At 46.1% G+C, this 24,940-nt stretch overlaps 1 protein-coding gene across 1 annotated transcript in view; it reads left to right on the plus strand.

Moving 5' to 3' along the window:
* The first annotated feature begins 480 nt into the window (after window positions 1-480).
* LOC142917908 (3'-5' RNA helicase YTHDC2-like) overlaps window positions 481-24,940 on the plus strand; it is a 162,517-nt gene continuing 138,057 nt past the window's right edge. Inside the window, exons 1-11 of the mRNA XM_076062249.1 lie at window positions 481-562; window positions 5,613-5,763; window positions 7,276-7,478; window positions 7,692-7,858; window positions 9,815-9,920; window positions 10,886-11,042; window positions 11,567-11,674; window positions 20,486-20,631; window positions 20,982-21,117; window positions 22,065-22,191; window positions 23,135-23,200. Coding sequence (XP_075918364.1) covers window positions 5,628-5,763; window positions 7,276-7,478; window positions 7,692-7,858; window positions 9,815-9,920; window positions 10,886-11,042; window positions 11,567-11,674; window positions 20,486-20,631; window positions 20,982-21,117; window positions 22,065-22,191; window positions 23,135-23,200 — 1,352 coding nt within the window. The 5' untranslated portion in view covers window positions 481-562; window positions 5,613-5,627. The remainder of the gene's footprint in view (window positions 563-5,612; window positions 5,764-7,275; window positions 7,479-7,691; window positions 7,859-9,814; window positions 9,921-10,885; window positions 11,043-11,566; window positions 11,675-20,485; window positions 20,632-20,981; window positions 21,118-22,064; window positions 22,192-23,134; window positions 23,201-24,940) is intronic.

Here is a 24,940-nt window from a genome sequence, read left to right on the forward strand (position 1 = left end):
CCCCCTCAGCTTGACACCAATTTGGTTTCGCCCACCCCCCCCAGCTTGTAACCAATTTGGTTTCGCCCACCCCCCCTCAGCTAGTAACCAATTTGGTTCCGCCCACCCCCCCCCAGCTTATAACCAATTTGGTTTCGCCCACCCCCCTCAGCTTGTAACCAATTTGGTTTCACCCACCCCCCCCCAGCTTGTAACCAATTTGGTTTCGCCCACACCCCTCAACTTGTAACCAATTTGGTTTCGCCCACACCCCTCAGCTTGTAACCAATTTGGTTTCGCCCACCCCCCCCCCCAGCTTATAACCAATTTGGTTTCGCCCACCCCCTCAGCTAGTAACCAATTTGGTTTCGCCCATCCCCTCAGCTAGTAACCAATTTGGTTCCGCCCATCCCCCTCAACTTGTAACCAATTTGGTTTCGCCCACCCCCCCCAGCTTGTAACCAATTTGGTTTCGCCCTCCCCCCCCCAGCTTGTCACCAATTTGGTTTCGCCCGTCAGCGTCACGATTTTGGTTCCACTTCACTTTGTAAGATCTCGGCTGGCCTTGGGAGTTTGCGACTGAGTGAGTTTTTTTTTAAACTTCCATCTTAATCCACCCGCACTTTTAAACATTTAAAACAAACAAAATACAAAATGTACCGACCGAGATTAATCGATTAACCCCTCGTTTTAAAAAAGCGATCGAAACTAAAAAAAAAGCCGGCTTCGGGGCCTGCAAGTCTGGGGGCCTTTCGCCGATTTCTTCCCTTCAATCGATCGAATAATCGATCGATCGAACTCGTGGTGGTGGTGGTGGTGTTTAACGTCGTTCGCGTGGACATCGTGAAACAACACGCCACGTGAACACAAAGACAAAGATCCCCCGTGTAGCCTTCGCAGGCTGTAGGGGGCAAGTGGTGTTAGTGACCCCCTTTCACATTCTAAAGATAAACACGTGTACACACAGTGTACACACACACACGTGTACACACACGTGTACACACACACGTGTATACACACACAGTGTACACACACACACGTGTACACACACACAGTGTACACACAGTGTACACACACACACGTGTACACACACAGTGTACACACACAGTGTACACACACGTGTACACACACACAGTACACACACACAGTGTACACACACGTGTGTACACACACTCAGTGTACACACACGTGTACACACACACGTGTATACACACACGTGTACACACACACAGTGTACACACACACACAGTGTACACACACACACACAGTGTACACACACACGTGTACACACACACAGTGTACACACACACACAGTGTACACACAGTGTACACACACACACAGTGTACACACACGGTGTACACACACACACACGTGTACACACACACACGTGTACACACACACACAGTGTACACACACACACACGTGTACACACAGTGTACACACACAGTGTACACACACACACATGTAGCAAGAACAACAACAACAATAACAACAACACTTATTTGCCCTCTGCTCGTCTCGTTGTGATCGTGCATGTGTCCGATTTGCTTGTGTTCACCGCCTTTGTATTCCTCAACTGTGTTGCTTAATTTTATTTTACGGGAAGCATATTAAGATATATTCTTAGTTCTTTCGGTAAAGTCACGTTGAAGGGAAACAATAAAATATATATAAAACAATAAAAATAATATGAATTACTGCAGTCACGAAAGCTTTAAATCTAAATTTAAGCATATTAAGAGTTTACATTTTAACGTAAAGTAACAAGAAAATGTTGACACTCGTGAGAACTTTCAACGAGAAATGTGGCTCTGGGGAAGGATTCCAGAGGTACGCGTTGACCAACGAAGGCGGACAAGTGGGGAGGAGAGATAATCATTTTGACTTTGTGAAGATATTAACATCACGTTTGTTATCATGTTGCAAGTGTGTTAACCGTTCATTTATTTGGGTTGATAGTATTTCATTAAAAAGCATACTTAATTTTTTTTTGCTGTGAATCACATTTTAAATATATGTATACACAATGTTGGGCACGTTATTGTTAGAATGTTTAATAATTGCACCACACAGTGGAATTAAAACCTTTAATTTGTCAGTATGTAAAAAAATATTTGTTACAAGTTTAAACGGAATGCATTTAAGAAAAACACACGAATGTAGTTTGCTTGGAAATAATTAATGAATATTGATATATTTTTTATTGAAAGCTTTCGTGACCGCAGGGATTCATATTGTTGGTAATTCGGTAAAGTCACCTGCACGTAGAAGGGAAACAATAAAATAATAAAAATATAAAACAATAAAATTATTGTAAAACAATAAAGTTATTATTCTTGGTTCTTTCGGTAAAGTCACCACCACGTAGAAGGGAAACAATAAAATAATAAAAATATAAAACAATAAAATTATTGTAAAACAATAAAATTATTATTCTTGGTTCTTTCGGTAAAGTCACCACCACGTAGAAGGGAAACAATAAAATAATAAAAATAATAAAACAATAAAATTATTGTAAAACAAAATTATTATTCTTGGTTCTTTCGGTAAAGTCACCACCACGTAGAAGGGAAACAATAAAATAATAAAAAATATAAAACAATAAAATTATTGTAAAACAATAAAATTATTATTCTTGGTTCTTTTTGTAAAGTCACCTGCACGTAGAAGGGAACCAATAAAATAATACAAAATATAAAACAATAAAATTCTCACGACGTTTCGACCGCAACACAAGCAATCATCATCAGATGATTTTATTGTTATTGTGTTATATTTTTATTATTTCATTGTTTCCCTTCTAACGTGGTGGTGACTTTACCAAAAGAACCAAGAATATGAATCCCTGCAGTCACGGAAGCTTTAAATCAAAATTCGTTCTTTTTTTTCTATTAAAAGCGACAGCCCCGTAATGTGTTAACATTTTTGTTGAAGCCCTCTATTGTATATTGTGTGCCGTTGTATTGATATGGGCAAGGATAACTTAGGCGACTATCTCTGCGAGTCTCGGTGAAATCCCCTAACCCCCTTCATCTCGCGAAACGTCGTGGGAATTGTATCGCGTGATTTTATTATTTTATTCTCATTCTCTCACGTGGTGGTGGTGACTTTACCGAGAGAAGCAAAGAAGACGAATCCTGTATCATTATCACTTAGGGGCTGCCCATAAATGACGTCACGCACCTATGGAGGGCGTCAGACGTTTGTGACGATGTGTGACGTAGGGGGGGAGGAGGGGTTGAGAAATGTGACGTCACATCAAAATGCGCAACTTTAAATATCTATATTCTTAGCTCTTTCGGTAAAGTCACGTTGAAGGGAAACAATAAAATAATAAAAATATATAAAACAATAAAAATTCTCACGACGTTTCGACCATAACACAAACGGTCGTCATCAGGCGTTATGGTCGAAACGTCGTGAGAATTTTTATTGTTTTATATATATTGTTATTTTATTGTTTCCCTTCAACGTGACTTTACCGAAAGAGCTAAGAATATGAATTACTGCAGTCACGAAAGCTTTAAATCAAAATTTAAATATCTACTTAATTAAATAGAATTGTTATAACGGCACTAATTTTGAATAATTTTCATTATTAACTATTTGATGTTTTAAATTTACTAAGGTCACCTTTTATTTATTCCATGAAGGAGCATTTCGCTTCTCCGTGGGAGAATGGTGATGCATACATTTAGTAAAAAACATTTTGAATGATTGTTATTAAACATTTTGATTTTAATGATTCTACCAGGGCTTTTCATTCTGTGGAATGAATATGTAATTGATATTATTGTACTCTCCATTTTGCTTCGTTCTACTGCAAAGTTTCAAGTATTTTTTTAATAGAATTACTTTTAATATTTTATAATTCTACAAATGTTTTCTCCTACAACATCAGAGTGCAGCGCCACATTAAATACGCACTACAATGAAAAAATAGTGTAAAGCGATTTGAAGCGTGTTTCATTTTAAAAATGGAAATATGGTTTGGGGGGTGTGGGGGGCAGAACTTTGTGACGTCATATTTCAGGGGCGTCTGACTTTGTGACGCTGTGTGACGAGGGGGGCAGGGGGGGGGGTCAAAAATCGGCCAAACTCGTGTGACGTCATTTATGGACGGCCCCTTATGGGAACATTGCTTTTGACATACACGATTTTGAGATAGGCGTGCTTTTCGCGTATGCCAATGAGTGCCTGTGGGGAGCGGTTAGTGTAGCGGTTAGTGCGCCGAGCTACAAACCTGGCGACCCGGGTTCGATTCCCACTCACGGCCAACACCAGTGACGATTGTCTGAACTGCTCCCGGGCCTCCCCTAGGTCGACTCAGCCTCAAATGAGTACCTGGTGCGATGCGGAAACATTGCCACGAAGGAGACAAAGGGTGGCCGGGCGTGGTGTTGGCCACCCACCCCCCTTGTTTGCTGTGCCGGCCTTCATAGGTGCTTCCCTAACAGCACTTGCCCCGACAGCCTGTTACAGGCTACACGGGGAGGGGGTCTTTGTAATGGAACAAATTCTGAATTAAACTCTAAGAGACAGGGACAGGAGCGTGTGTATGTTGAGCGTCTTTCGCACCGTACGTAGCCAAACCGTGCTGACCAGAGGCGTGGGGGAAGGGCAACGAACTTCAACGCAAAATCAGCTTCAAAGAAGTTTGTTTTCGGCATAGAGAAAGCACATTGATTAGAGAACGTACGAAAAGGTAAGAGACACATTGTCAAGAGAGAGGCGAGCGGGATTGTGCGGGGCGTTGGCGTTCTAAGGCACGGCCAAGGGCAGTGTCAGAGAATGTAAGTGTGTGGGCACGTCTAGTAGAACCTCTTTTGCACTGCACGTAGCCACCCGTGCTAATCGGGACAGCGGCCCAGCCAAGAGGAGAAAACGTGCCTGAGACCATCCCACTGCCGAGTTGGGAGCGATGAAAATCGGCTCATTCATTGGTTACGTTTTTTTGAAGCCAGCTGGCCAGGCGTTATGGCAAAACGGAGCCCAACCTTTCACCCAGGCAACTGGCGAGCACGGACTAAGCTTGTGATTCGCATGCACTAACCTACGTACCCGCTCACCTACCCACCCAACCTATACAAGACAAAGATCCCCCGTGTAGTCTTAACAGGCTGTTGGAGGAGGTGCCGTTAGCGAGCACCTATGAGGGCCGGCACGGGTGGGTGGCCGGCACCACGCCTGATCGCCTTCGTCTCCCGAGTGGCGATGTTTACATACTGCATTCGGTAATCATTTGAGGCTGAGTCGACCTAGGAGAGGCATATGATCGGTTCAGATAATTGTCACTGGTGTTGGCCGTCAGCGGGAATCGGGTTCGTAGCGCAGCAGCGTGCTAACCGCTACAGTACCGCTCCCCGTATCTACCTGTGCACCTGCCTGCCCACATGCATGTCCACCTACATGCCTACCTACCTGCCTGCCTGCCTCGTCACGCACTCGCAAACCCACTCATATACTTGCCCACCTACACGCCTACCCGTGCGCCTGCATGCACACCTATCCGTCTACCCGCTCGCCCACCCACCCACACACCCACACGCCCACACACCCACCCACCCACCTAACCCGCCCGCCCACCGGTAAATTAACGCTGCCCCCCACGTTCCTCGCTGCGTTTCGGTAGCAAGGGGGGGGGCCGATGCAGCGCCTCACCGTGCGCAAGAAGGAGCCAGCGGAGGTGGCGGGCGCCGAGATGTCATTCGCGCTGTCGCAACGGGCGCGCCACGCCGCCCGTGTGCTTCTGCAGCGCTTCCCCGACACCGGCTCTGACCCAGGTTCGTTCCCGCTTTGGAGTTGCCGGCGACGGTTTTTTTTTTCCGTGGTGCTCCATTGGTGCCCTCTATCAACTAATCTATTCAGGCATTATTTTACCGGGTAAGGCTGCGCTGAGCTGCGTAGCCATTTATCAGCAGCGACCTGGCCACAAAATGATTGCTCGAATGAAGTGGCTTATCACGTGGACGTTCGCAGCAGCCAAATACGCTCAACGCACGTCGATTCGAGAGAGACACCACAAACTCCAAATATACAGCAGCAGATGTCGGGGTTGGGATCAAACCCACGACCTCCTGTATACCAGGCGAGGGAGTTAACATCTCCTAGCCACCATGATGATGATGAGGGAGAGAGACACAGACTCCAAATATACAGCAGCAGATATCGGGGTTGGGATCGAACCCACGACCTCCTGTATACCAGGCGAGGGAGTTAACATCTAGCCACCATGATGATGACGAGGGAGAGAGACACAGACTCCAAATATACAGCAGATGTCGGGGTTGGGATCGAACCCACGACCTCCTGTATACCAGGCGAGGGAGTTAACATCTAGCCACCATGATGATGACGAGGGAGAGAGACACAGACTCCAAATATACAGCAGCAGATGTCGGGGTTGGGATCGAACCCACGACCTCCTGTATACCAGGCGAGGGAGTTAACATCTAGCCACCATGATGATGATGAGGGAGAGAGACACAGACTTCAAATATACAGCAGCAGCATATGTCGGGGTTGGGATCGAACCCACGACCTCCTGTATACCAGGCGAGGGAGTTAACATCTCCTAGCCACCATGATGATGATGAGGGAGAGAGACACAGACTCCAAATATACAGCAGCAGCAGATGTCGGGGTTGGGATCGAACCCACGACCTCCTGTATACCAGGCGAGGGAGTTAACATCTCCTAGCCACCGTGATGATGATGAGGGAGAGAGACACAGACTCCAAATATACAGCAGCAGCAGATGTCGGGGTTGGGATCGAACCCACGACCTCCTGTATACCAGGCGAGGGAGTTAACATCTCCTAGCCACCGTGATGATGATGATGAGGGAGAGAGACACAGACTTCAAATATACAGCAGCAGCAGATGTCGGGGTTGGGATCGAACCCACGAACCTCCTGTATACCAGGCGAGGGAGTTAACATCTAGCCACCATGATGATGACGAGGGAGAGAGACACAGACTCCAAATATACAGCAGATGTCGGGGTTGGGATCGAACCCACGACCTCCTGTATACCAGGCGAGGGAGTTAACATCTAGCCACCATGATGATGACGAGGGAGAGAGACACAGACTCCAAATATACAGCAGCAGCAGATGTCGGGGTTGGGATCGAACCCACGACCTCCTGTATACCAGGCGAGGGAGTTAACATCTAGCAGATGTCGGGGTTGGGATCGAACCCACGACCTCCTGTACACCAGGCGAGGGAGTCAACATCTCCTAGCCACCGTGGCACCCGTGACGCTGATGCAATTCGACGCGTGTCACTCGCAGGGGCGAGACGCGAGGCGAGCAGGCCGAGCGGACGGCTCAGCGACGGGATCGCTCAGGTCCCGCCGCCGCGGGGGCGATCGGAGCTGGAGGCGTTCCGCCAGACCCTCCCCGTGGCCGCGTTCCGGGAGCAGTTGCTGGGCACCATCGCCAAGTCCAACATCCTGCTGGTGCTGGGCGAGACCGGCTCCGGCAAAACCACGCAGGTGCTCGCAGCACGGTCCTGGAACTCGGCGCTCCTTCATTCAGCATGTCGGGCTCATTTCCCCAGTGACCACCACCACGACGAGCGGGGTGAACGTGGATTATTATTTTTTATTTTTTTACCCCCGAATTGCGATCTTGAGGACTGCCTCCGATCACCGCTTAACACTCGGCGCGCGCCGCCGCCCGTGTCGTCCCCCACCCCCCCCCGGCAGATCCCTCAGTACATCCTGGACGAGGGCAGCCGCCTGGGGTCGCCGTGCCGCGTGATTTGCGCGCAGCCGCGCCGAATCTCTGCCGTCGCCGCGGCCGAGAGGGTGGCGGAGGAGCGAGGGGAGGGCGTCGGCCAGACCGTCGGCTACCAGATCCGGTTGGAGAGCAAGTGCGTGTACGCGTGTTGGCGCTTCCGTTGTGCGCGCGTGCGCGTGTGTGTGTGTTCTGTTGTTTTTGTTGTTGTGTTTTCCCTCTGGGCCGTGTGCTATTGTAATTTTTCTCGTCGTTTCATTCCAACTGTGCTAGTCGCGCCCCCACGATTAGCGCGGTCGGCTGCGTACGGTGTGAAAGACGTTCAACGTACACACGCGCACATGCACACATACGTTTGTTATTGTGTACTTTTACCGCTGTGTCCTGTCATGTTTCTCCCTGCCCTGCGCCGTGTCCTTTCGTTGAGTTGTGTGATTTTTAGGGTTGTGTTCGGTTTGCGTTTCTCCGTCCTGTCTGAGCTCTGCGGTGACACGACTCTACGAAAACCGAGCCGGTGCAACAATATTTACGGCACATTTATTTTTGGTTAGGCAGCGAAGAAATTATCTTGACAAAACAGCTGTCGTGAAATCCTTCCTCTGCACGATGCAAGCCAAACAACAATTTGCCATGGGTATGGGTGGGGGTGCAGAACAATTGTCACAAGGAAATTTAGCATATCGCTTTATAGGCATTGTATACGATTGCTGAATTTGTGTTGATGGAATTGTTCTTCAACTCAACTGTCGGTGGTGAGCTGAAACAATCTTGTTGGGCGCACAGTGAAACACTTTTACCACCATGTGGTAATTTAATTGGTTTGGCTGTGTCGGCTGGTGGGGGGAGGACTTCACACACGTTGGACCATTGAGCACGGTTGGCTACGTACGGTGGTGCGAAAGAAGTTCAACTTGCATACCTACGTTAAATTTACGAATCGTAATATTGACTGACAACCTAGATGTTAGGTTAACAGGAAAACACCATGTATGTATTTGAGATCCCTTATACCTCAGCTTATCACTCAGCTATTTCAATGCTAAATTCTATGCTAATTCCTTTGTCAAGGGGTGCCTCTGCGGATGTGTATACTTTAACTTAGCTATTTCAATGAGCCATTTCAATGCTAAATTCTATGCTAATTCCTTTGTCAAGGGGTGCCTCTGCGGATGTGTATACTTTAACTTAGCTATTTCAATGAGCCATTTCAATGCTAAATTATATGCTAATTCCTTTGTCAAGGGGTGCCTCTGCGGATGTGTATACTTTAACTTAGCTATTTCAATGAGCCATTTCAATGCTAAATTATATGCTAATTCCTTTGTCAAGGGGTACCTCTGCGGATGTGTATACTTTAACTTAGCTATTTCAATGAGCCATTTCAATGCTAAATTCTATGCTAATTCCTTTGTCAAGGGGTGCCTCTGCGGATGTGTACACTTTAACTTAGCTATTTCAATGAGCCATTTCAATGCTAAATTCTATGCTAATTCCTTTGTCAAGGGGTGCCTCTAGCGGATGTGTATACTTTAACTTAGCTATTTCAATGAGCTATTTCAATGCTAAATTCTATGCTAATTCCTTTGTCAAGGGGTACCTCTGCAGATGTGTATACTTTAACTTAGCTATTTCAATGAGCCATTTCAATGCTAAATTATATGATAATTCCTTTGTCAAGGCGCTTAGTGTTTTTCTTCTCACACAGCTTAAAGGTCGTGATCTGAGCGTGGCTTTTTTCACTCCAGCGCTGTCCTACCAGACAGTCTCGTCCCTTCACCTGATGAAGGCCGCTTGTGTTGTGGCCGAAACGTCGTGATTTTTGTTATTTTATTTTTTACCTACGTGGTGACTTTACCCAATAGAACCAAAGAGTATCCCTCATTAAAGGTCGTGATCTCAGCGTGGCTTCTCTCACTCTAGCGCTGTCCTCCAGACAGTCTCGTCCCTTCACCTGATGAAGGCCGCTTGTGTTGTGGCCGAAACGTCGTGATTTTTGTTATTTTATTTTTAACCTGCTACGTGGTGACTTTACCCAATAGAACCAAAGAGTATCCCTCATACCGTCGCGTTCCGCACACGGCGTTGCGCGCAGGGTCTCGCCAAAGACGCTCCTCACGTTCTGCACCAACGACGTGCTGGTGAGGACCCTCATGGCCGGAGACAGCGCCACGTCTACCGTCGTGACGCACATCATCGTGGTACGTGCCGAGCTACAGTCGATCCACCACACACCGGTGCTCAAAAGTTTTCTTTTCAGTCTAATCTAGATTTGAAGTTTTCGTGACTGCAGGGGTCCACGCCCCTGGGTTCTCTCGGTAAAGTCACCGTGGTAGGTAGAAAATGAAATGAATTAAATCACGGCGTTTCGGGCGCGCGCACACGCAAGCGTCAGTCAGCAGGTGGGACAACCACAGCAAGAAAGAATTGCTGAAGTGGGCAAAAGGGCTGCTGCTGCTGTCACAAGAGGCTATCGAGGCCTGTAGATGTGGTTGTCCCACCTGCTGACGGACCCTTGTGTGTGCGCTCGCTCGAAACGTCGTGATTTTAATTTATTTTATTTTATTCGGTCTAACCCAAGATGTGGCCAGTTCCGGTTTCTGAGTTTTTGTTCGGTTTTAGTGTCTCAATCATTGGATTGACAACAGACTGTATGTACATGGTGAAGTTTAATTATTGTTATGAAGCTGGTGCTGATGCTGTTGCTACTGGTTGGTTAAAGGTGATGATGGTGGTGATGCTGGTAGTGTTGTTGCTGCTGCTAAGGGTGGTGGTTATTGATGGTTCTGCTGGTGGTGGTGATGGTTAAGGGTGGTGATGATGGTAGTGATAATTGTGGTGGTGGTGGTGGTGATTACGGGTGGTGATGATGATGGTGGTAGTGCTGGTGTTGGTTCTGGTGGTGGTATTGGTGGTGGTTCTTAAAGAGTGGTGCTTGCCACCCACCCCCTTGTGTACCGTGCCTGCCTTCATAGGAGCTACTCGCTTACAGCACTTGCCCCAACGAGTCTGTTAAGGCTATACGGGGGATCTTTGTCTTGTCAGTTGGTCATGATAGATTTTTGTTAACTGGTGGTGGCGAAATTGACAATGGTGATGATGGCGGTGGTGGTGGTGGTTACGATGATGATGATGATGGCAGCGTTGGCGGTGATGTATCCACTAGGACGAGATCCATGAACGCGACCGCTTCTGCGACATCCTGCTCATCAAGCTGCGCGACATTCTGGAGCGGCAGTGCAACCTCCGCGTCGTGCTGATGAGCGCCCCCCTCAACGTCTCACTCTTTTCAGAGTACTTCGGCGGCTGCCCCGTCGTCAGACGTGAGAGACGGCTAAATCCATCCGTCGGTTGAACACGTAGCGGTAGGCTTTCGCGACCAATATTATCGATAATGTATTAGAGGTTTTTTTGGGTTTGATCGCGTCAATGTAAATGTGTTGTTAAACCCGACGGCCAATTTGTAAGATTTTGTCACGTAAAACAAAATATCGTTACTAGCACGGCGCACCGTTGTGTTGGAGGAGTAAACCCACAACATTTACCATTGGAGTGCGACATTTGCCGGTTGTAATTACCGAACGGTAAATGTTGTGGGTTTACTCCTCCAGCACACCGGTGTGTGCCGAATTAGCAACTCGTTGGCCACGTTTTGTTTACTTGACAAACCTCGCTAACCGGCTGCTGCGTCGGGTGGTGGCGGGTTTAACGACACAACATTTATATTCACTCGATCTAACCGTGCGTCGGCGGCGGCGGCGGCGGCGGTGGCGGCGGCGGGCCAAACGGAACGGCGATGTTGGACGTGGCGGTGTGCACGCCGTGTTGCCTCTCGTCCGTGGGCCAGTGCCTGGGAGGCTTTTCGAGGTGAAGCGGTTCTTTCTGGAGGACATCCTGCCCACCACTGGTTACAAGTCTAAGGAGATGGAGAGACGCCAGAAGGAGAAAGATCAACGTACGTACAGCCGGCAAAAACCACCCCCCCCCCCGCATTGCTTGAGAGAGCCTCCCATTGTGTTGAGGCGGCGATCTCCAACTGTATCGGAATCAGGAGAATATTTATACCGGTAGGAACCTCCTGGTTACACCACCAGCCCACACGGGGATTATTGTTGTTGTTGTGTCCGTCCGTCGTGCATCCAAAAATGGGAGAGGTGGGGCTGGGTGGAGAGGGGAGGGTGGGGAGGGAGGGGCTGGGTAGGGAGGGGAGGGTGGGGAGGGGCTGGGTGGGGAGGGAGGGACTGGGTGGGGAGGGTGGGGAGGGTGGTGTGGGTGGGGAGGGTGGGGCTGGGTGGGTGGGGAGGGTGGGGAGGGTTGTGTGGGTGGGGAGGGTGGGGCTGGGTGGGGAGGGGAGGGTGGGGCTGGGTGGGGAGGGGAGGGTGGGGAGGGGCTGGGTGGGGAGGGTGGGGCTGGTGGTGGGGGTGGGAGAGGTGGGGCCGGGGGGGCAGGGGCTGGTCACCCCGTGGTGCCCTTATAAAACTCAACGTTTAACCTACTCACGCCGGCCTGTGCCCGCCCTCACAGTTGGGCATATTTGCGGAATACACCACGGAGCCGCCGTTGACCCTGGTCGTTGACCAAGCAACCCAACGTTCCTACCGGCTCCCTCCGCAGGAGAATGTGTTTGTTCATATTGGAGGAATCCAATCAGCCAATGTCAACTGGGCTATAAACTGTCGTCCGTGTTGTTGTTATTATTATTAACACTGTGAATGTTGTCGTTATTGTTGTGTGTTGTTGTTTTATAAACTGTCGTCCGTGTTGTTGTTATTATTATTAACACTGTGAATGTTATCGTTATTGTTGTATGTTGTTGTTGTTTTATAAACTGTCGTCCGTGTTGTTGTTATTATTATTAACACTGTGAATGTTGTCGTTATTGTTGTGTGTTGTTGTTTTATAAACTGTCGTCCGTGTTGTTGTTATTATTATTAACACTGTGAATGTTGTCGTTATTGTTGTGTGTTGTTGTTGTTGTTGTATAAACTGTTGTCCGTGTCGTTATTATTATTAACACTGTGAATGTTGTCGTTATTGTTGTGTGTTGTTGTTGTTTTATAAACTGTCGTCCGTGTCGTTATTATTATTAACACTGTGAATGTTGTCGTTATTGTTGTGTGTTGTTGTTTTATAAACTGTCGTCCGTGTTGTTATTATTATTAACACTGTGAATGTTGTCGTTATTGTTGTGTGTTGTTGTTTTATAAACTGTCGTCCGTGTTGTTGTTATTATTATTAACACTGTGAATGTTGTCGTTATTGTTGTGTGTTGTTGTTGTTTTATAAACTGTCGTCCGTGTTGTTGTTATTATTATTAACACTGTGAATGTTGTCGTTATTGTTGTGTGTTGTTGTTTTATAAACTGTCGTCCGTGTTGTTGTTATTATTATTAACACTGTGAATGTTGTCGTTATTGTTGTGTGTTGTTGTTGTTGTATAAACTGTTGTCCGTGTCGTTATTATTATTAACACTGTGAATGTTGTCGTTATTGTTGTGTGTTGTTGTTGTTTTATAAACTGTCGTCCGTGTCGTTATTATTATTAACACTGTGAATGTTGTCGTTATTGTTGTGTGTTGTTGTTTTATAAACTGTCGTCCGTGTTGTTATTATTATTAACACTGTGAATGTTGTCGTTATTGTTGTGTGTTGTTGTTTTATAAACTGTCGTCCGTGTTGTTGTTATTATTATTAACACTGTGAATGTTGTCGTTATTGTTGTGTGTTGTTGTTGTTTTATAAACTGTCGTCCGTGTTGTTGTTATTATTATTAACACTGTGAATGTTGTCGTTATTGTTGTGTGTTGTTTTATAAACTGTCGTCCGTGTTGTTGTTATTATTATTAACACTGTGAATGTTATCGTTATTGTTGTGTGTTGTTGTTTTATAAACTGTCGTCCGTGTTGTTGTTATTATTATTAACACTGTGAATGTTGTCGTTATTGTTGTGTGTTGTTGTTTTATAAACTGTCGTCCGTGTTGTTATTATTATTAACACTGTGAATGTTGTCGTTATTGTTGTGTGTTGTTGTTTTATAAACTGTCGTCCGTGTTGTTGTTATTATTATTAACACTGTGAATGTTGTCGTTATTGTTGTGTGTTGTTTTATAAACTGTCGTCCGTGTTGTTATTATTATTAACACTGTGAATGTTGTCGTTATTGTTGTGTGTTGTTGTTGTTTTATAAACTGTCGTCCGTGTTGTTGTTATTATTATTAACACTGTGAATGTTGTCGTTATTGTTGTGTGTTGTTGTTTTATAAACTGTCGTCCGTGTTGTTGTTATTATTATTAACACTGTGAATGTTATCGTTATTGTTGTATGTTGTTGTTGTTTTATAAACTGTCGTCCGTGTTGTTGTTATTATTATTAACACTGTGAATGTTGTCGTTATTGTTGTGTGTTGTTGTTTTATAAACTGTCGTCCGTGTTGTTGTTATTATTATTAACACTGTGAATGTTGTCGTTATTGTTGTGTGTTGTTGTTTTATAAACTGTCGTCCGTGTTGTTGTTATTATTATTAACACTGTGAATGTTGTCGTTATTGTTGTGTGTTGTTGTTGTTTTATAAACTGTCGTCCGTGTTGTTGTTATTATTATTAACACTGTGAATGTTGTCGTTATTGTTGTGTGTTGTTGTTGTTTTATAAACTGTCGTCCGTGTTGTTGTTATTATTATTAACACTGTGAATGTTGTCGTTATTGTTGTGTGTTGTTTTATAAACTGTCGTCCGTGTTGTTGTTATTATTATTAACACTGTGAATGTTATCGTTATTGTTGTGTGTTGTTGTTTTATAAACTGTCGTCCGTGTTGTTGTTATTATTATTAACACTGTGAATGTTGTCGTTATTGTTGTGTGTTGTTGTTTTATAAACTGTCGTCCGTGTTGTTATTATTATTAACACTGTGAATGTTGTCGTTATTGTTGTGTGTTGTTGTTGTTTTATAAACTGTCGTCCGTGTTATTATTATTATTAACACTGTGAATGTTATCGTTATTGTTGTGTGTTGTTGTTTTATAAACTGTCGTCCGTGTTGTTATTATTATTATTAACACCGTGAATGTTATCGTTATTGTTGTGTGTTGTTGTTTTATAAACTGTCGTCCGTGTTGTCGTTATTATTATTAACACTGTGAATGTTGTCGTTATTGTTGTGTGTTGTTGTTTTATAAACTGTCGTCCGTGTTGTTATTATTATTAACACTGTGAATGTTGTCGTTATTGTTGTGTGTTGTTGTTTTATAAACTATCGTCCGTGTTGTCGTTATTATTATTAACACTGTGAATGTTGTCGTTATTGTTGTGTGTTGTTGTTGTTTTATAAACTGTCGTCCGTGTCGTTATTATTATTAACACTGTGAATGTTGTCGTTATTGTTGTGTGTTGTTTTATAAACTGTCGTCCGTGTCGTTGTTATTATTATTATTAACACTGTGAATGTTGTCGTTATTGTTGTGTGTTGTTGTTTTATAAACTGTCGTCCGTGTTGTTGTTATTATTATTAACACTGTGAATGTTGTCGTTATTGTTGTGTGTTGTTGTTGTTGTATAAACTGTCGTCCGTGTCGTTGTTATTGTTATTATTATTAACACTGTGAATGTTGTCGTTATTGTTGTGTGTTGTTGTTGTTTTATAAACTGTCGTCCGTGTTGTTGTTGTTATTATTAACACTGTGAATGTTGTTGTTATTGTTGTGTGTTGTTGTTTTATAAACTGTCGTCCGTGTCGTTGTTATTGTTATTATTATTAACACCGTGAATGTTGTCGTTATTGTTGTGTGTTGTTGTTTTATAAACTGTCGTCCGTGTTGTTGTTATTATTATTATTAACACTGTGAATGTTGTCGTTATTGTTGAGTGTTGTTGTTGTTTTATAAACTGTCGTCCGTGTTGTTATTGTTATTATTATTATTAACACTGTGAATGTTGTCGTTATTGTTGTGTGTTGTTGTTTTATAAACTGTCGTCCGTGTCGTTGTTATTATTATTAACACTGTGAATGTTGTCGTTATTGTTGTGTGTTGTTGTTTTATAAACTGTCGTCCGTGTTGTTGTTATTATTATTATTAACACTGTGAATGTTGTCGTTATTGTTGTGTGTTGTTGTTGTTTTATAAACTGTCGTCCGTGTTGTTATTGTTATTATTATTAACACTGTGAATGTTGTCGTTATTGTTGTGTGTTGTTGTTTTATAAACTGTCGTCCGTGTTGTTGTTATTATTATTATTATTAACACTGTGAATGTTGTCGTTATTGTTGTGTGTTGTTGTTGTTTTATAAACTGTCGTCCGTGTCGTTATTATTATTAACACTGTGAATGTTGTCGTTATTGTTGTGTGTTGTTGTTGTTTTATAAACTGTCGTCCGTGTTGTCGTTATTATTATTAACACTGTGAATGTTATCGTTATTGTTGTGTGTTGTTGTTGTTGTTGTTGTTTTATAAACTGTCGTCCGTGTTGTTGTTATTATTATTAACACTGTGAATGTTGTCGTTATTGTTGTGTGTTGTTGTTTTATAAACTGTCGTCCGTGTTGTTGTTATTATTATTAACACTGTGAATGTTGTCGTTATTGTTGTGTGTTGTTTTATAAACTGTCGTCCGTGTTGTCGTTATTATTATTAACACTGTGAATGTTGTCGTTATTGTTGTGTGTTGTTGTTGTTGTTTTATAAACTGTCGTCCGTGTCGTTGTTATTATTATTATTAACACTGTGAATGTTGTCGTTATTGTTGTGTGTTGTTGTTGTTTTATAAACTGTCGTCCGTGTTGTTATTTTTATTAACACTGTGAATGTTGTCGTTATTGTTGTGTGTTGTTGTTTTATAAACTGTCGTCCGTGTCGTTGTTATTATTATTAACACTGTGAATGTTGTCGTTATTGTTGTGTGTTGTTGTTTTATAAACTGTCGTCCGTGTCGTTATTATTATTAACACTGTGAATGTTGTCGTTATTGTTGTGTGTTGTTGTTGTTTTATAAACTGTCGTCCGTGTCGTTATTATTATTAACACTGTGAATGTTGTCGTTATTGTTGTGTGTTGTTGTTGTTTTATAAACTGTCGTCCGTGTTGTCGTTATTATTATTAACACTGTGAATGTTATCGTTATTGTTGTGTGTTGTTGTTGTTGTTTTATAAACTGTCGTCCGTGTTGTTGTTATTATTATTAACACTGTGAATGTTGTCGTTATTGTTGTGTGTTGTTGTTTTATAAACTGTCGTCCGTGTTGTTGTTATTATTATTAACACTGTGAATGTTGTCGTTATTGTTGTGTGTTGTTTTATAAACTGTCGTCCGTGTTGTCGTTATTATTATTAACACTGTGAATGTTGTCGTTATTGTTGTGTGTTGTTGTTGTTGTTTTATAAACTGTCGTCCGTGTCGTTGTTATTATTATTATTAACACTGTGAATGTTGTCGTTATTGTTGTGTGTTGTTGTTTTATAAACTGTCGTCCGTGTTGTTGTTATTATTATTAACACTGTGAATGTTGTCGTTATTGTTGTGTGTTGTTGTTGTTTTATAAACTGTCGTCCGTGTTGTTGTTATTATTATTAACACTGTGAATGTTGTCGTTATTGTTGTGTGTTGTTGTTTTATAAACTGTCGTCCGTGTCGTTGTTATTATTATTAACACTGTGAATGTTGTCGTTATTGTTGTGTGTTGTTGTTTTATAAACTGTCGTCCGTGTCGTTATTATTATTAACACTGTGAATGTTGTCGTTATTGTTGTGTGTTGTTGTTGTTTTATAAACTGTCGTCCGTGTCGTTATTATTATTAACACTGTGAATGTTGTCGTTATTGTTGTGTGTTGTTGTTGTTTTATAAACTGTCGTCCGTGTTGTCGTTATTATTATTAACACTGTGAATGTTATCGTTATTGTTGTGTGTTGTTGTTGTTGTTTTATAAACTGTCGTCCGTGTTGTTGTTATTATTATTAACACTGTGAATGTTGTCGTTATTGTTGTGTGTTGTTGTTTTATAAACTGTCGTCCGTGTTGTTGTTATTATTATTAACACTGTGAATGTTGTCGTTATTGTTGTGTGTTGTTTTATAAACTGTCGTCCGTGTTGTCGTTATTATTATTAACACTGTGAATGTTGTCGTTATTGTTGTGTGTTGTTGTTGTTTTATAAACTGTCGTCCGTGTCGTTGTTATTATTATTATTAACACTGTGAATGTTGTCGTTATTGTTGTGTGTTGTTGTTGTTTTATAAACTGTCGTCTGTGTTGTTGTTATTATTATTAACACTGTGAATGTTGTCGTTATTGTTGTGTGTTGTTGTTTTATAAACTGTCGTCCGTGTCGTTGTTATTATTATTAACACTGTGAATGTTGTCGTTATTGTTGTGTGTTGTTGTTTTATAAACTGTCGTCCGTGTCGTTATTATTATTAACACTGTGAATGTTGTCGTTATTGTTGTGTGTTGTTGTTGTTTTATAAACTGTCGTCCGTGTCGTTATTATTATTAACACTGTGAATGTTGTCGTTATTGTTGTGTGTTGTTGTTGTTTTATAAACTGTCGTCCGTGTTGTTGTTATTATTATTAACACTGTGAATGTTGTCGTTATTGTTGTGTGTTGTTGTTTTATAAACTGTCATCCGTGTTGTTGTTATTATTATTAACACTGTGAATGTTGTCGTTATTGTTGCGTGTTGTTGTTTTATAAACTGTCGTCCGTGTCGTTATCGCTAATGTCTGGTGGGGCCACGTGATGGCTCGTCAATTCCTACTGAAGTATTGTGTTAGGCCATGTAACGATCTGGCCAAATCTGTGTCGTCAAGACCCCCTCCGCCAAACTAATTAGACCGTCACGTGGTGCAACAGGCGCTTCACGATGTGTCCGTCGTCATTGTTTCAGTTGTCCCACCCGGTGAGTTGAAGGACAATTCCCGTAGCCGGATTCAGCGATTAGATACGCGGCGTTTCGCTTGAAGCTACGTCAAGCGTTGCCGGGACGGTACCCAGGAATTCATATTCTTAGCTCTTTCGGTAAAGTCACCACGTTGAAGGGAAACAATAAAATAATAAAATATATATAACAATAAAAATTCCCACGACGTTACGACCGTAACACAGGAAGTCCGAATAATCGCATCACCTGACCGGGCTTCTTCATAGCTGCCATGACCTGTGAAGTTGTGTAGCGCCATGGATGGAACGGTACCTCGAACAATCAGGGGAGGGACTGCAGCACCAGCCCAAGAGCGGAGGGGCTGCTGCTGGGGGCTCAGGATCCCCAGACAGTTGTTGTTGTTGTTGTTGGCTTGCACCACATTGTGATTTTTTTGCACGCAGCGTTTTAATAAGTTTTTTTTGTGCGCGTGGAATATTTGCTTTGTTGAATTCCAGGATGTTTGTGTTGCGCGTCGTCGCTTTGGGATGTTCCGCGTTCAAATTTAGTTTGTTGCGGTTGCACCCGACTTAAGAGCCGCATGGCTCACAGGGCTATACCCAATACATGAAAATGAAAAATGAAAAAAATTCAAAAGGGCCGGGACGCTGTGCGGGCCGGTGGTGGGACTCTGGGCCAGTGGTGGGACTCTGGGCCGGTGGTGGGACTCTAGGACTGCCGGGGCCAAGGAAGCCAGAGTCTAGACCCGCACCTTGGCTGGGTCGGGTCAGGGGTAGCCTCCCCTAGGGTCATCATAGCCGGAGGAGCCGAGAGCGTAACCAGTGTCAAGGCACGCTAGGAGTAGGCCGTGTCCCCTAGGCTGTAGCAGTGTATCAGGAGGACTGCTGGGAGTGCCGTGTTGTCATAAAGAAGTTGCCTATCCGAAGTGTCTCCGGAACCCACTACAAAGGCGTGTACACTGCTGTGTGTGTGTGTCTCTGCCTGCGTCTGTGTTTGTGTGTGACCCTCGTGGTGGGGAGCGGCGGTGCAGCGGTCAGCGCGACGCTGCGCTACGAACCCGGCGACTCGGGTTCGATTCCCGCTGGCGGTGATTATCTGAACCGGTGCCGGGCCTCCCCTAGGTCGACTCAGCCTCAAATGAGTACCCTGGTGCGGTGCTTAGTAAACATCGCCGCTGGGGAGACAAAGGCGGTCGGGCGTGGTGCTGGCCACCCACCCCCTCGTGTACCGTTGCCGACCTTCATAGGTGCTGCTCGCTAACAGCACTTGCCCCTACAGTCTGCTAAGGCTACACGGGGGATCTGTGACCTTTGACCCTCGTAGGCAATATCAGTGGCGGTTATCCGAACCAGTCCTGCACCTGCCACAGGACCAGTCTTGCACGGTGGGCGCCACTGTGGCTAGGAGATGTTAGCTACCTCGCCTGGTATAGAGGAGGTTGTGGGTTCGATTCTGACCATAACACCTTTATATTTGGAGTTTACATTTTCTCTCTCTCTGTGCTCGTGTGGATTTTTCTCCGGGTCCTCTGGTTTTTACTCTCCGCATTTGTAATCAACGTGCATTTAGAGTGTTTAGCTGCCGCTATAAATGTCCACTTGGTGACAAGCCGCTTGCTTGAGCTGTCATTTTTATGTGGCCAGGTCACTTCTGAAAAAGCTACGTAGCTCAATGGGCCTTACCTGGTAAAAAAAAATAGTTTTTCCTTGTTATTTCGGTGGACTCAGCCTTAAAATGAGCACTTGGTGCAGCATATAGACAACCACCACCTTCTCTAGCGCCGTGCCAGCCTTCACATGCGCTCGCGAACAGCACTTGCCCCAACAGTCTGTTGAGGCTTTATACCGGGGGGGGGTGGGGGGTGGATCTCTGTGTCTGCGTGTGCGCAGTGGAGAGCCAGCAGAACAATCTGAGCGAACGGTACGAGGAGGAGACCGGACCGAGCGTGCCAGTGCGCGGTGCCAGCGTCGCACTCCTCACGGATCAAACCAAGATTCTCAACATCGAAGGGGGGGAGAGCGCCTTCGAACAGGAGGTATGTCGTGTGGAACGCTGGGGTGGGGGCGGGAGATGTTAACTACCTCGCCTGGTATACGGGCGAGGTAGGTGCTCGCTAATGGCGCTTGCCCCGACAGTCTGTTGCAGGATATGTGACGATTATCTGAACCGCTCCTGTTCCTCGCCTAGATCGACTTAGCCCTCAAATAAGTACCTGGTACGGTGCGCCAGCATCGCCGCTCGGGAGACAAAGGCGTGGTGGTGCTGGCCACCTGCCCCCTCGTGCGCCGTGCCGGCCTTCGTATCGGTGCCACTGGCGAACAGCGCTTGCCCCCAACAGTCTGTTTCGGCTACACGACGGGGATCTTTTGTCTCTTGCGCGGACAGGTGGAGCGCGACGGCTCCAAGCTGGCGCCGTGGCTCGTCAAGGAGATGGACGCGTGCATCGCCAACATGTGGCTGCACAGGGACGAGGACGCATCCACGCAGCTGCTGCACCTGCTGATCAGCGAGCGCGTCAGCGGTGCGTGCCGGGGCCAGCGTGCCAACGGAACAGGGTGGCCTGGGAAATACCCTCCCTCCCTCCCCCCCACCCCCCACCCCTTCCTCCCCTCCCAACTTCTTCCCCCGTTAAACCGGTAGCCCTTTCCTGAATCGGTTAACACCTCGGTGGCTAGGAGACGTTAACCACCTCGCCTGGTGTGCAGGAGGTCGTGGGTTTAATCCCGACCCTGACGCCTGCTGCTGCTGTACATTTGGAGTTTGCGTGTCTCTCTCCCCGTGGTCACGTGGATTTTTCTCCGGGTCCTCCGGCTTTTCCCTCCACATTTGGAATCAACGTGTGTGTGTTCAGGGTACTTGGCTGCTATAAATTTCCACGTCGTGATAAGTAACTTTTACCGAGATGTCATTTGCGACCAGGTCGCTTCTGAAAAAGTGCTGTGCATATATTGTTCCGTGTTCTGAGAGTCAGGAATCGGTAAACCGTTTTTTTTTTTATCGGTGGAACGGTTTGCGACGGGTTGCGTCGATTGGCCCACGTGCGCTGTGGCCCCGGTCGAAGTTTGGCCTTGTTTCTTATTTAACAGATTAAGGTGCAGCCCCGCTATTGCTGGCTTGCTTGCTTGTGCCACTGTTCTTGAAAGAGCCTACACTGAAGAGGGCTCTAGGGGGCGGGGGTGTTGTTTGGACAGGCGGTGGTGAAGGTGAGCGGTTGGGGAGGCTGGGCAGGGGCGGGGGGGGCTGTGATTTAATAAACTTGCTTCATCGTTTAAAATGCCGAATTGGAAGGCCAGTACTGCCAACCATTACAGCTCGGAATGCTCCCTACGTGTGAGCGTCAGAATTCGAATGGTCGAATAAATTTGTTGCTGCACACCTGCCGCTGAAGCTGCTTCTGCTGCCCCTGCCACCGCCGCTGCCGCCGCCGCTGCCGATGATGATGATGATGATCGTCTCTCTCCTGGGCAGTCGACTACAGGCACAGCGAGAAGACCGCCACGCCGCTGATGGTGGCCGCCGGCCGCGGCCTCATTGACATCGTGGAGCTGCTGCTCCGGATGGGGGCCGACGTCAACTTGAAGGACTCCAACGGCATGTGAGGGCACACCTGCACCCCCATCCCCGCTCGATCGCAATCGGGCGTTGACACAGCCCGGGTGGAAGGTTGTAGCGGGTTCTCGGAGACGACTTGTGGAGGCAACGCGTTTGTTCAATAAACGCTTTAACAGCAACGGTCTCAGCCTTCGCTAAGGCTGCAGCCATTTTTACTCATCACCTAGGGAGGTGCAGCCTCTGGACGATCGCGAATTTACACCGGACTACAGCCCTCAGCTCCTCCGGCTACGAGTGACCTAGGGGAGGCTCCTCTGACCACTGGCCCACTCGGACACGACCCTTAACAAGGACGTCTGGCCGCGGGTTGCCAGAGTCTCTCACCACTGGCCCACAGAGTCCCCCGCCCTTACAAGGACAGCGGGGCTAGGGGGTCCCCAGGGTCCTGGCCAGCTGCTGGTCTTCTGGCTTCTGTCTTGGACTGGCCCCGGACACGTTGAGAGATCCCGGCTTTTAAACACCTCCCCTGTGTGTCAGCCTCTGGCCACGCCTCCCTTCCAGAGAGTTCCAAGGGGGGGGGGGAGGTCCCGGGGGATCCTAGAACACCCCGCAGCCGCCTTCCTGCTTTTGGGCTGTTAATAACCGGGGTGGCCTGCCGGATGCGAATCGACAAACCTTCAGCAAGCGGACCTAACCGCTCGGCCGCGTCTCCGCCGTTTTTCCCCGTCGCCCGACATCCGGCCACGCGGTGCCTGACGCCCATCTCGTCGCGAGCAACATCCGCCTCTCCCCCTGGTTTAGTGTTTTTGGGTCCGACAGACAGTCAAGCGCTGGTGCGGCCTCCCCTCCGCAAGATGCGCCGCCCCGTGCTCGTTTTCCCGGTTCGGCGCAATCGCCCGGTGCCGGCGCGGTCGAGACGACCCCCCCCCACCCCGCCCCCCCGCCCCCCAAATGCCCTTGCCTTGTTTTTTTTTTCATTTCCGCAGGAACGCTTTCGACTGGGCGAAGAAATTCCATGAATCGGACATGGCGGAGCTCCTGGAATCGTCTGCGTACGTTATCGGCGATGGCATCGCCTTATTCGGGCACCGGTTTAATGTAATTCATCGTAGACGGCAGCGCGGCAGTGCCACTTGCGCCCCGCAGCAAAACGGGGGCCTGGATTTGATGCCTGACTCGGGATACTTTGTCCGTGTTGTTGAGTTTGTGCGCTCCCTCTCCACGGCTGTCGTGGCTTTTCCCTCCAGCTTCTTTGGTTTCCTCCCAAAGCTTAAAAGCAACAAAAAAGAACATACCGCGTCATTAGCATTGGTCACACATCCCAGTGCTGAGAAATGTATCCTGCGCATTACTCAATTGGGGGTGTCACGCGTGACGGCAATATTTATTCCGTTTATTTTTAAATGAAATAACTCGGCGGCATCTTCATGGAAAAATTGCCTTGAGACTCAGTGAGGCTTTCCTGGGTACTTAACAGTCGCAAAAAAAGATCATCATGTTTCAATCCACTGGAAGAATGCCTCTCAAATACGTCTCGTCTCTCACAACCTCACGATGCAACAATCTAACCCGGAGACAAGTCTCTCACAACCTCACGATGCAACATTCTACCGCTGAGACAATTCTCTCACAACCTCACGATGCAACAATCTAACCCGGAGACAAGTCTCTCACAACCTCACGATGCAACAATCTACCCCTGAGACAAGTCTCTCACAACCTCACGATGCAAAAATCTAGCCCAGAGACAAGTCTCTCACAACCTCACGATGCAACAATCTACCCCAGAGACAAGTCTCTCACAACCTCACGATGCAACAATCTACCCCAGAGACAAGTCTCTCACAACCTCACGATGCAACATTCTACCCCTGAGACAAGTCTCTCAGAACCTCACGATGCAACAATCTACCCCAGAGACAAGTCTCTCACAACCTCACGATGCAACAATCTACCCCTGAGACAAACCTCTCACAAACTCACGATGCAACAATCTACCCCAGGAGACAAGTCTCTCATAACCTCACGATGCAACAATCTACCCCTGAGACAAGTCTCTCACAACCTCACGATGCAACAATCTACCCCTGAGACAAGTCTCTCACAACCTCACGATGCAACAATCTACCCCTGAGACAAGTCTCTCACAACCTCACGATGCAACAATCTACCCCGGAGACAAGTCTCTCACAACCTCACGATGCAACAATCTACCCCTGAGACAAGTCTCTCACAACCTCACGATGCAACAATCTACCCCAGAGACAAGTCTCTCACAACCTCACGATGCAACAATCTACCCCTGAGACAAGTCTCTCACAACCTCACGATGCAACAATCTACCCCTCAGACAAGTCTCTCACAACCTCACGATGCAACAATCTAACCCCAGAGACAAGTCTCTCACAACCTCACGATGCAACAATCTACCCCTCAGACAAGTCTCTCACAACCTCACGATGCAACAATCTACCCCTGAGACAAGTCTCTCACAACCTCACGATGCAAAAATCTAGCCCAGAGACAAGTCTCTCACAACCTCACGATGCAACAATCTACCCCAGAGACAAGTCTCTCACAACCTCACGATGCAACAATCTACCCCAGAGACAAGTCTCTCACAACCTCACGATGCAACATTCTACCCCTGAGACAAGTCTCTCAGAACCTCACGATGCAACAATCTACCCCAGAGACAAGTCTCTCACAACCTCACGATGCAACAATCTACCCCTGAGACAAACCTCTCACAAACTCACGATGCAACAATCTACCCCAGGAGACAAGTCTCT

Source organism: Petromyzon marinus, unplaced genomic scaffold (assembly GCF_048934315.1).
Source record: "Petromyzon marinus isolate PM22_M1 ecotype Great Lakes invasive population unplaced genomic scaffold, UKy_Petmar_22M1.pri1.0 PM_G_Scaffold_55, whole genome shotgun sequence".
Taxonomy (NCBI): domain Eukaryota; kingdom Metazoa; phylum Chordata; class Hyperoartia; order Petromyzontiformes; family Petromyzontidae; genus Petromyzon; species Petromyzon marinus.